Genomic DNA, 11,991 nt, shown 5'->3' with positions numbered 1-11,991 from the left:
TGCTGCGGCGTATGTGACTAAGCTTGACTTACTGACGGGTTATTGGCAGGTGCCTCTAACCTCTCGTGCTTCTGATATTTCGGCCTTTGTCACTCCAGACAACTTCTTACAGTATAATGTAATGGCGTTTGAGATGCGCAACGCCCCGGCCACGTTCCAGAGGCTGGTGAATATTGTACTAGGTGAGGTCCCTAACTGTACTGCCTACTTGGATGATTTAGTCATTCATTCCGCCACGTGGTCTGACCATATCTCCACTGTGTCTCCAACAGCCAATTCCAGCCTATGGTTTAGGCAGTGCCACACAATGAGATGTGGATACAGGAGTTGTAGACGTGCAGCTACCCTTGACTTCCTGCCCAGCATGGCACTTGCTCCATCACAGGCAAACGCAATAAAATTCTCTTTGATAAAATCTTCATCCATTCCCAAAGTCTGGAGGCACTGTAGTAAACTCTTACTATATATGTTATATTCTCAGCTGACTGGCTTTCCAGCTCCACCAAATCAAGAAAGATTACTGTGGGTACTTCACTTATAATGGATCTTAAATAAACAACTAGGGCTGTTTTCTTGCTTAGAGTTGTGGATTCATCAATTAAAACACTAAACCTTTGGTCTTCAGTTACTATGTGGTTTAGAATTTTCTTTCTCATTTCATCAGTTGTGTAGTCAATTATATTTTTTGCAGTATATCTGGTGGAGCCTGCTGGAGCACCACAAGTTCGTGGTAGTCTGTGAATGGCCTGTTCTTCTTTGCCATGAAGTATGCCGTTCGAAACAGTAAGGCTGTCTTCTGTGCTTCACTCTCCACTCGTTTTTGCAAGGAAACAGCTATTGTGTGTTTTGTGTTCACTATGTCTGCGGCTGCCTTGTGGCTCTTTGATGTTGCGTGTTTGTAAATTTTGCTTCTCAAGCATGATAGCTGATATTTGTGATCACCATTGTGACCAGTGCTGTAGTGGTAAAATTAGAGGTGGGTAAACTCTGAATTTTGTGATTATACAGACCTTGACGCGATGCGAAGCAACGCAACACAAGGCGTCGCGACTCTGTAAGGCTGTCCTGGCTATATTGCATTATGTTATCAGTAAAAGTCATATACAATCAATGACAATGAATAAATGTGTTAGTAGTTTGTAGACCAGCGAACACAGAGTGCGCGACTACTATCCCCCCCCGTCGGTCGTTCCGCCCGCAACGACTACTACACCCCCCCCCCCCCCGTCGGACCTTCTCGACCGGTCCGCGAAATATTGTCTGACATGAAACCGGTCCGTGAGGTAAGAAAGGTTGGGGACCACTGGGCTGATCCGTGTGTTTACACACCTCCTGGATCCTGATTGGTTGCTGCTGCAGCCGCAAGGCGCTGATTGGATGGTCACAGACCGTAATACAGCGCAGATGAACATGATTCAGACTACCGCGTTTATATGTTCAACAATAGGAAACGTAGTCTTAGCTGTTTTAAAATTAGAACAAGTTTATTTCGGATTATTCCAACGAAAGAATACAAGGCGCAGGGAACTTTGAGGTGCGTAAACGCCACTTATAGGTGCGTAAACGCTATTTATAGGTGCGTAAACGCTATTTCCAAAATTCCAGAGGTGCGTAAACGGCGTTTACCCTCCACTACAGCCCTGATTGTGACTGTATGTGACTTTAGTTGCTGTCCATTCATTGGAGAGACACATTCCTGTTTCTCTAAACACTCCAAGGCCTTTCACTTTTTTGCAAATTTTGCATCCAAGAAATTCACCATTGACAATAAGCCATGGGTTGGCTTTTTAAAACTGTGTGTGTTGTTTTTCTGTCCAGATATGTGGGTGGCATCTGCTCTCTATTTCTCCTCTCACTGTATCCTCAGTCTCAGAATCTGAAGTAGAGGGAGATACAGAGGAAGAAGAATCTAATTCAGATTCTCCACTCTCCATCTCTCCTGCCCCTGACAGGGGAGGCAGAACTAAAAAACTAATATATTATGGAATATATATGGAAGATTCTATAGTGTTAGGGTTTCGGAAAGCTCTCGAGGGAGGCCTCACTCCTTTGTTCTCGTCCCGGCCGGAAACGAGGACACGAATGAGTCAATTCGTTTAAATTCAAAAAATCAAAAAGTATTTAATAACTAAACAATGTTATAAGGAATGCAATTACAAAGTGAAATACTAAGCGAACAGTGGAATATTTCGCGAAATAGAGAATCCTCTGAGCAAGTCTAAAGTGACTTTTCAAGGCGGCTGCAGGTCAGATTCTCCAGTCCTTTTCCCCACTTTGGTCCTTTGAAAACTCTTGAGGTGTGTCTTCCTTGGTGCATTTGAATGTCATTGGCTTCTTCTCCAAAGGGCCACCTCCTGCACTGTCCCCTTCACGTCGAGGTGTGAAGCTGCAGCCGTAACCTGAAACCTCTCTGTCCTATCTGTCCCTCACATTCCAATGCACACAATGTAGATTCAGTTGGCTTTATGCCCCAATGAGTGAATTTAACAAAGCATACATCGTTTAAGTCTTCATCTTATAACTAGTACACCTTCATTACAACAACCCATCATTAATGATCACCGTTCATCACACTTCATCATAGGATTTAAGACAGTTCTTGTGGTTCAATTCTCAAGACATTGCCTCAGTCGGCTGCCTCGCATTAAGTTGTTCATTTATTACCTGACAGGAGAAAAAACTCCCAAAAAACCCTCTTTGGGTATAAAATTGGAAGAAATCCATAAAGAACGGCAATTGGCATCCGTCCCCAGGTTTTAACATCACATTGTGACAGAATGTTAATGTGTACAGTGTTTATATGATTTAAATGACTATGAATTGTGTTTGATTGAAATTGCATTCACTTCATCTAATATGTTAATGTAATACCTAATATTTAATAACACACAAACTATAATTCTAACACTAAACATTATTACACGTACTATAATTTCCTGACTAGGGGTGCACTTCTGGCTTAAATCCCTAACAATAGCTAAAGTAAAACATTTCTCTTAGCAATAGGAAACGTAGTCTTAGCTGTTTTAAAATTACACCAAGTTTATTTCGGATTATTCCAACGGAAGAATACAAGGCGCAGGGAACTTTGAGGTGCGTAAACGCTATTTAGAGGTGCGTAAACACTATTTCCAAAATTCCAGAGGTGCGTAAACGGCGTTTACCCTCCACTACAGCCCGGGCTGTTCCACCTGCTCCTTCTACGTCATCCCCCGTGTACGCCGCTCCCACCAGAACACTATTCAGCAGATCTGGGAGCTGGTGGGAAATTCCTTATGCAAGGATTTCTGTTATTCGTGAAGAACCGTAACTAGTACCTTAAATATAATAGCTTTAAACTGCCTTTCACCGTATGCCCGGGGGACCAGGGGGCGGGGCATTACATGTGTAGCGCGATAGTACCACCCGTCACTACTTCCTGCACTAACAAAAAAAGTACCTTCTAACGTGTATTCACAAACACCATTCCTTGACCTCTGTAGAAAACGTCATAGGGTCAAGCAAAGACAGTTAGGAGAATTCATGAGGATTTAGGAAAAGAAAACCACAGCCTTAAAGGAATCTGACTCCACTTTCAGTAAGCTACGTAGTTATGATACTACAGGAGACTCATGTTAGTCACGTCCGTCTGCAGCGCGAAACGAAAATTTCTACAAAAATGGACTATAAAAGAAGTGCGTCTCAGATGCCTCCGTTCATGTGATGGTACAGTGCGAGTCATGCAGACGACACAAACTACCATGTTCAAATTATTACTTTATTAACAAGATTGAAATACAAACAGAGTTTTGCTAACGGGCACTTACATGATCTGTGTTTCTCGGTCATGATGCTTATTTCTTGTGAACGGCCGAATGATACGTTACTCTTTAAATATTTCCACCGCAATGAATTGTTGGGCGAAATTATCTCCTTACCTTTTGTAAAGGATGATCTAGTGGTTCCGATGCTAAAGGAGCTTATTGTGACAGCCACTTACACTATTTCGGGGGAATTTCACTTAGTTAGGAACCTTCCTAAGAAAATTTGACAATTTGAATCCTTCCTTAAACTCAAGTGAGGGTGGCGGGCGCCGCAAGAGGATTAGAACTCATCCAAAGCGGGAGAATCAGAATTCCTAGCCAGGTGGGAGGAGGGGGTCCAGAAGAAAGACTCATTGCTAACGGAGAGGAGACCTCCATTGTCCAACTGGGGAGCTCACTTGAAGTTGGACCTGGCCCTGGAAACTCCTAATTATTTCATTTCTAGAACTATAATGAGAACTTCACATACTACAAAGGTGAAAAGTACACTGACGGCTGTTGCCACTTACAACACTAAATACAGATCCAAGCTCAACATCGAGCATGGAAGATTTGCCGCCACTAATTACATTACATGTCACTTAGCTGACGCTTTTATCCAAAGTGACTGACAATAAGTGAATTCCAACCATAAGAATACAAACTCAAAAGAACAAGGAACAATGCAATTCCATCAAAAAAGCTGATTTACAACTTGCAATAGATAGGAGCCACTAATACTGATGAAACATATTTTATCAGTATGAGATGGCTCATACATACACAAAACTCTTCATGGATGAATATTTAACTTTTTTTTTCACAGATTGCACTTAGTTATTATCTTGAAAAAATGTTAAGTGCAAAACAGGTTCATTACAGCCACAATACACTATGTATTTATGGTTTTGCACAGATACAACTTTATTTGCATTGTTCTAACAAGATGATTGTACATATGATTTGTTTTTTTCTGATGGAGCAATCTCACATCACACTACAGAGGTCAAGGACCTGCAAGATATAGTCTCCCTTGATACAGTCAGAAATTGTGTGCCAGATGGATACATACTAAACGCACAGTTTACAAAGGAAAATAAAACATTGAACAAACCTTTTTGAGGCAATTTTGTGGTGAAACTCAAATATAACAGTAAAATTGTCAAATCACTCATTTTTCCTTCTTGCTCTTCTTTTACTTAACAAAGAACAAAACTGTGCATTAAACCCATTACTTAGTAAGGGCTCAAGCAATAAAAAGTCAATGAAAGTCCACTTAATCTAAAAGTAACATAGACATCCGATTAAATAATCCCCTTTAGTGGCAGTGAAAGTAATCAACTAATATCTGTCTTTATCCTCATAACATAATTGAACCCATGGCTTGTTTCTATTATTTACTTGGAACATATGTAACTAACAGCTGTTGTACGTGGTTCAGGCGGAGTGTGACAGGTAAGCACGAACTAGGCCTTGTAGGATGTTTTTGTGAGTCACAAGCTAATGATGAACGGTGTGAATGTTACAGACTCTACATGCAGCGGGGAGTTGTCCAGGAGATAAACATGAAAACATTGTGGTTGATGCCTTCGACATTCATTTGATTCTCACTCTTAGACATGTTGAACAAAAGCTATTACCGTGCAGAGAATCAGCTAAAGGGAGATAATGGAAACATGAGGTGTGGATAAATCATTCTCAAACCTCTTCCTTAGAAGAGATTAAAAACAATTTAAGCCACAATTATGACAGTTATTATTAAGAATTATCTTGGTCATGGTTTTGGTTCAAAAGTTAATCAGGTTGTTCATTCATTCCTGTTCTTTGTTTATCTTTGTCTTTGTTGGACCAGATAAAACGCATATAAGTAGTTTAATTAGGATCTACGTGGTTTACGTTTGGAGAGCAAAACACTCAACAAGATCACAACTGTTTTCTGCCCTTGCTCCGAAATGGTGGATCAAGCTCTCTGATTACACCGTCACATCTTCCGACGCAAACTAAAGACACACCACTTCAGACTCTACCTCGACTAAAAGACTTAACAAATTGTAGCACTTAAATTGTACTTATAATGGCACTCATCTATAACAAGTTGTAAATTGGCTTTTTTGAGGAAATTGCACTTTGTTCTTTCTTGTTCTTCTGAGTTTGTATCTGTGACAGCAGTATCTCTATGGTTGAATGCACTTATTGTAAGTTGCCCAGGAAGGAGGCAATTTGGGCAGGGCTGGAAGGCATGGGCAGCCGTTGAATGGCCTCCACGTTAGAATGAAGTGGCCTTAGGCCTTCTGGGGTCAGACGAAACCTACACAAACAGCACTTCGGACGAGAGTAGATACATTTCTCCCCATTCAGCCAGTGTGTCGAGCACCTGTGTAAGACGTTGGTCATGGATGGCATGGATGGCCGTCCAGGAATATCAACACCTCTGGGATGCCAGCGTAGATAGTGGACATTATTTTCTGGAAGCAGCTAGGGGCGGAGCATAGACCAAATGGTATCCTGGGGTAGCGGAAGACGACTGCGTGTGTGACGACAGCGTTGAGGTTACGGCTGTCTGGGTGCCGAGGTACCTGTAGGTAGCCTGGCGGAGGTCCAGCTTAGAAAAGATTTTGGAGCCGTAAAACTGAAAAGTCAGTTCCTCTGCCGTGGGCAGCGGATATTTGTCAGGTACAACGGACTTGTTCACCGCCCTCAGGTCCACACACGCACGCAAACCACCTGACTTCTTCTTCACAATGACCAGATAAGAAATCCAGGGCGAGACAATCACTGGCTCAATGATGCCTATTTCCAACAGCTTTGTCAGCTCTGCTGTGACGTCATCGCGTAGTGCCAGGGGAAGGCAGCGGAGAGGCTGTATGTCCTTGTGAAGAAGAGGTTGATGGGTGAAAGCTGAGATGCAGCCTAGGCCAGAAAAGAGTTGTGGGGCAGAAAGCGCTTGACTTCGGACCAGTTGAGAAGGGATAGAGCCGCTCCGGTATGCAGCAGTAACGGTACACAGACTCCATCTAGTTCCACTGTGCGTGTCTTGAAGGACACACGTGCAGAGCTGTCCGAATGTATCGGTGTTGGGACTGACAAGCTAGCCCCAGCCTCTCATGGACCTGTCCGTGGGCCAACCCCAGCCGGTACAGAGCGACCGACTTTGGCAAAGTGGTTTTCTTTCCCGCAGCACTGGCATACTTGTGCCCTGGACAGGTATGTTGGGGCTCTGCTCATGTGTGAAGAGGAGCCATAGTTGCCACACCTTTGACTTGGCTGGCTACGTGTGCGGGCTATGGAGTTAATCCCTGGGTCCGTGTCTGATGGCTGGCTACGTGTGCGGGCTATGGAGTTAATCCCTGGGTCCGTGTCTGATGGCTGGCTACGTGTGCGGGCTATGGAGTTAATCCCTGGGTCCGTGTCTGATGGTGCAGGGCTAGATGCACGCTCAGGATCTTCGACATGCTGTGTTAAGGCGGGCTGAGAGAAACCGGGAGCTCCTTTCTTTAGTGCGGAAAATGGGCTTCTATAGTTCTGTGAATTGTGAGATGCACGTACTGGTAAAATATATTATAACATTGTTTTGTGCTAAAGCCGTGTCTCAAGTGTGCTGTATTTGACCCTGATGTGCAAAGAGCAGCATGATACAAAACGTTAGTTTGCAGCTGTGTCCTGAGAAGGGAGGGCGGTCAGCTCGAGTTCATAGACGCTTCAAAACACAGGACTTCCGTTCATGGCCTTGGTTCATATCTTATTCGGTACGAAAGTTCCGGATCCACGTTTTTACTTTATGTCAATTAATTATGATTTGCACCGGCCACTGAGGAGGATCTTGTGTGTGTGTGTGTGCGCTACCCTCAGCTTCACCTGGGTTCTTATCTCAACCTGCTTTGTAGCTTCTCGTAACTGGCACGGAGAATGTCCTTGTGTGTATAAAAATTCTGTGTTTTTACTGCTCGGAGACGTCATTACACCGAGCGCTGAGATACGTGCTGGTGTGTTGGACCTCCTGCTTGCAAGCAATAGTTAGAGCCAGATATCTGCGGAGAATTGCTCATGTAATCTTTTTCTCTTCTAAATAAATGTTAACTTTTGACTTTAATTGATCAGCGTGCTGCGATTCTTCTCATCAACCAACTCGGGGGGGATTGGAGATCCTGACAGAATGCATAACTCCACCCAATCCAAAGACGGGGTTTGTAACCAATTACATGTAGAGATACCATGTCGACTGTCTCCGCCCCCTTACAGTCAAAAAGAACAACAGCGAAAACACAGTTTCTCTGAAAACGCAGAACTTAAGTTATTATTTCTGCTCTCCACCATGGAAATAACGACTATTTCTGCTCTTTATTTCTTGTGTGACTTACTCAAACGTCGGTACGGCAAATGCCGTCTTGTTTGGGTTCATGACGTCATCCGTTGCCACACAGCTTAGTAAATTTCACTCCTCCAGGAAGTGCGTCTGGATGACTGCCGCTTCAAGCGCTACTTCAGGCTAACCAGCAACCGGTTTGATGACCTGTTTGATGACATGGAGGTTGGAAGCTCACCTAATAATTCCCTTTTTGTATCTCAGAGCAGCCGTAAAGGTCCACGTAACCTATTTCCTAATGCATGCATAGCATTTTGTTGTACATTTCTTTTGGTTTCAGTTATGAATGTTAAATCACAATCAGATAAAATATTGCATTACAAAAGTAAAAACACACAGAATGTATGAGGGGATTCATTTGAGTAAGTTAAAATGCAAATCACAATTTAAAGGTCTGCCAACATTTCCTGCTGTACTTGAAGGGAAAGCAGATGTCTGGTTGGACAACACCTCTGCTGTGTTTCAAAGTCAAGATCAAGGGGGCAAGGGATTGGCTGACTGACTACGGTCATCACCGTGGCTATACCGTGGTGATACTTGGGCCATGTTACTCGGGCAGCCCTTTGCCTGACCAGCTTTTGGGGATGGATCCAGCCAGGAGTGGCTACTGCCTCCAGGGGCGATGCCGACCCACTTCAAGATCAAGGTCAAGATGCCCTGGCTCGCGATCAACTATGGGCATGGCCACAGAGTGGCCTGACCGGATGCTGAGTGGTATACCGGTATACCAGTGGCTGCCCGCATCCAGTTCAAAACTTTGGTGCTCAGGTACCATGCTGTGAATGGATCGGGTCCAGCTTACATCCAGGACATGGTCAAAAACCGACATCCCGACCCACACTCTCCGCTCTGCATCTGCAAAACTGCTCGTCCCTCCCTCACTGGGAGCAAAACACTCAACAAGATCACGACTGTTTGCTGTCTTTGCTCCGAAACGGTGGAACGAGCTCTCTGAAGACATCAGGACTGCAGAGAGCCTTCACATCTTCCGCCGCAAACTAAAAACACACCTATTCAGACTCTACCTCGACTAAAAGACTAACAAATTGTAGCACTTAAATTGTACTTTTAAAGGCACTTATCTACAGCAAATTGTAACTCGGCTTATTTGATGAAATCACACTTTCTTGTTTCTTGCTCCTCTGAGTTTGTACCCCTATGGTTGAATGCACTTATTGTAAGTGGCTTTGCATAAAAGCAAAATGACATGTAATGTAACTAATGAATAAAAAATTATGTATTTAACCAGTAGCTATATGCAAATATTGTATTAAGGCAGACAAACAAGTGAGCACTAATAAAGCTTCAAAGGAAAACAAAAGATATCAAAGCCAAACCATTTCCTTAGCTGGGCGTTTGTGGGTTGAGCACATAAATCCTCCAATCTTTCCACTAAAGGCAGATCATTTCGATATGCAAATATAATTCCGGGTGAGAAAGATTTTATATTCAAAATAAAATGAATGCATTATTACATATATTTTAATTTCCTTTTCATTTTATTTGACAAGTTATAAAACTTAAAATTCTGATCCTAATTTTGGTCAATTTAAAACCATAAACGAGAGGATTCATGATCGGAGGTATAATGAGAAGTTCTAATGCAATAACATTTTGAATGGTCGGAGACAGATTTGAACCAAATCGCAGATTCAAGACATCAAACATTATAGTGACAATAAAAATGAGCAAGGAGATTAAATGTGGCACACATGTCTGCATGAACTTTGCCCTGTTTTCTGAACAATTCACGCAGGTTTTGATGACATAGACGTAGGTCCAGACTATGAAAAAAAAATGAAATAAGAAAAAGATGATTGTTATGTTAGCCACTATATTGTTAACAGTAGTGTCAGCTGGGAAACAAGAAAGTTTCACAATAATCCAATTAATGCAATAAAGTCTGGCAATATATGAGCTGCATAACTTTAATCTAGATGCGAGGATCATATTTACGGCAGAAATGCAAAAAGGTGTGAACCAGGAGAAAGATACTAACATTAAAAGTCTCTTCTTTGACATGACCGAGTGGTACACCAGGGGTCGACATATAGCCACATACCTGTCATATGACATTACTGCAAGAATGGACAAATCACTACAGACAAATGAGTGAATCACAAAAGCCTGAACAAAGCATCCAGAATAAGAGATTACATGAACAGCAGACAGCAGATCCCACAGAATCTTTGGGTAGAACCCTGTTGTCCCATAAAGTCCATTCATGCAGAAACTGCACAGTAGAATATACATCGGTTCATGCATGTTCTTATCAAAGATGATGGTCACAATAACAGCAACATTTACCACCACAACAGAACAATAAGATATTAAAGTTAGAGAGAAGAGAGCAACTTGTTGGTACTTCATCACATTTAAACCTGAAAGAACAAATGATGTTATTTGAGATGTGTTATCCATTGTTGCGGGATTGTTAGTAATCATTGTGATTATTGCCTGTGTTGTCTACCTCCACCCTCAACACAGTGCCTGGCCCCTCTTCTCAACGTTGTTGATATGTTCTAGCTATAGCAACGCACAAGCTGGGAATTCAAAGCAACTAATCAACTTTTAGGAAGAGAAAACTTGTTTTTAACTCGCTGCGATTCGCTGAGTAGGACTAACAATGCATTAAAAAATAAATAAATAAATCTTTTTAGTGGGTCATAATAGGTATCTAGATTTGAGGTTGACATTTTTACCATTAAACTAAAAAACACACCAAATTTTAGTTTAAAAAAAAAGTATATTAGGTTTCAAGCAAAATCTAAAAAATTGAGGAATTGTGAAATTTAGGAACGCTAGCCCACATTTTTGCCAAATGTTTTATTGCCAAATACATGGCACATGGCTTAGGGATTGGTGCCACAATAAATATAAATATAATATAGTGCAGGAGTAAAAAACACAGAACAAAAATGTAAGATAAAATATTATAAACAAACTAACAAATTAAGAGTGTGTGAAAACAATTATGCTTTTGTGTTTGTGTTATCAAATGTATTTTTAAAGACCATCAATAAAACATATGTTAAAGACATATTTTAAGGGATGTGGAACTGTAAGTAATTGTCCTACGTATGTATGAATGGGAGTCAGTGGGGTCCCGGGCTTTGTTGATGAACCCAACTACATTGTATAGTCGCTTCCTTGTCCTCCAACTTTGACTGGGTTTGAGCAGCAAGCGACATAATGTAAACACAGAAGCCACCTCCAGGTTTCCCCCTGCAGCTGTCCTGCTGTCCACCTCTCAGCTGCTGCTTGATCCGCCATGTCTCTGTGAGGATGAGGGCTCAGCAGACACCAAACTCCTGTTGCTGTCTTTCTTTTTAGCAAGCGGACATCAGACGGCCAACATGCGGGTTGGGTAGGGCAGTAGCCTCAGGTTCTATCTGCCATCTGCAGTCGGTCGTGGGTAGTGATCGTCTCAAAGGCCGCTGCATTTAATCTAATCTCTTTGCTTCCTTTTCAGATGTCCATTAATGCATAGGCCATACAAGCCATATTTGATGAACACAAAAAAATGTCTACAAAGGAAGACAGAAAAAAACAAACTGCATATGTACATGCGCCGCCGTTGGCATATTGTAGCAACCATCATGAAGCATCAGCATGACCTCTGAATGTTTATGTAATGGTCATATCTGTTATTAAGGTTGGATCAGGTCAGGAAACAGTCAGAGGGGACAACAAAATGACGCCCTTGCAGTCCAATAATTAATAAGCAAGCTTTGGCGAGTGAAAGCACTCCCCGTTTTTGGTGTGATTAACGTCAGTAAGAAAAGATACTGTCTATAACACTCTCAAGGTCTGTCTCTCTTCACAGCTGAAACCTGGAGTAAACTT

The 11,991-nt window shown here is 42.2% G+C and overlaps 1 protein-coding gene across 1 annotated transcript; it reads right to left on the bottom strand.

Annotated features, from left to right (window-relative positions):
* Positions 1 to 9,639: 9,639 nt before the first annotated feature.
* On the bottom strand, positions 9,640 to 10,700 carry LOC120834268 (olfactory receptor 1D2-like). The gene has a single exon (XM_078090629.1). The coding sequence runs from the start codon at positions 10,588 to 10,590 to the stop codon at positions 9,640 to 9,642; it is 951 nt and encodes a 316-aa protein (XP_077946755.1). The 5' UTR covers positions 10,591 to 10,700.
* Positions 10,701 to 11,991: the final 1,291 nt, after the last annotated feature.

This window comes from Gasterosteus aculeatus, chromosome 16, assembly GCF_964276395.1.
Source record: "Gasterosteus aculeatus chromosome 16, fGasAcu3.hap1.1, whole genome shotgun sequence".
NCBI classification, from domain to species: domain Eukaryota; kingdom Metazoa; phylum Chordata; class Actinopteri; order Perciformes; family Gasterosteidae; genus Gasterosteus; species Gasterosteus aculeatus.
This window is presented reverse-complemented; position numbering and strand designations above follow the sequence as displayed.

What these genes read in the sequence shown, in the direction of transcription:
- LOC120834268 (XM_078090629.1), bottom strand. Translation starts at nt 10,590, where the DNA reads ATGATTACTAACAATCCCGCAACAATGGATAACACATCTCAAATAACA.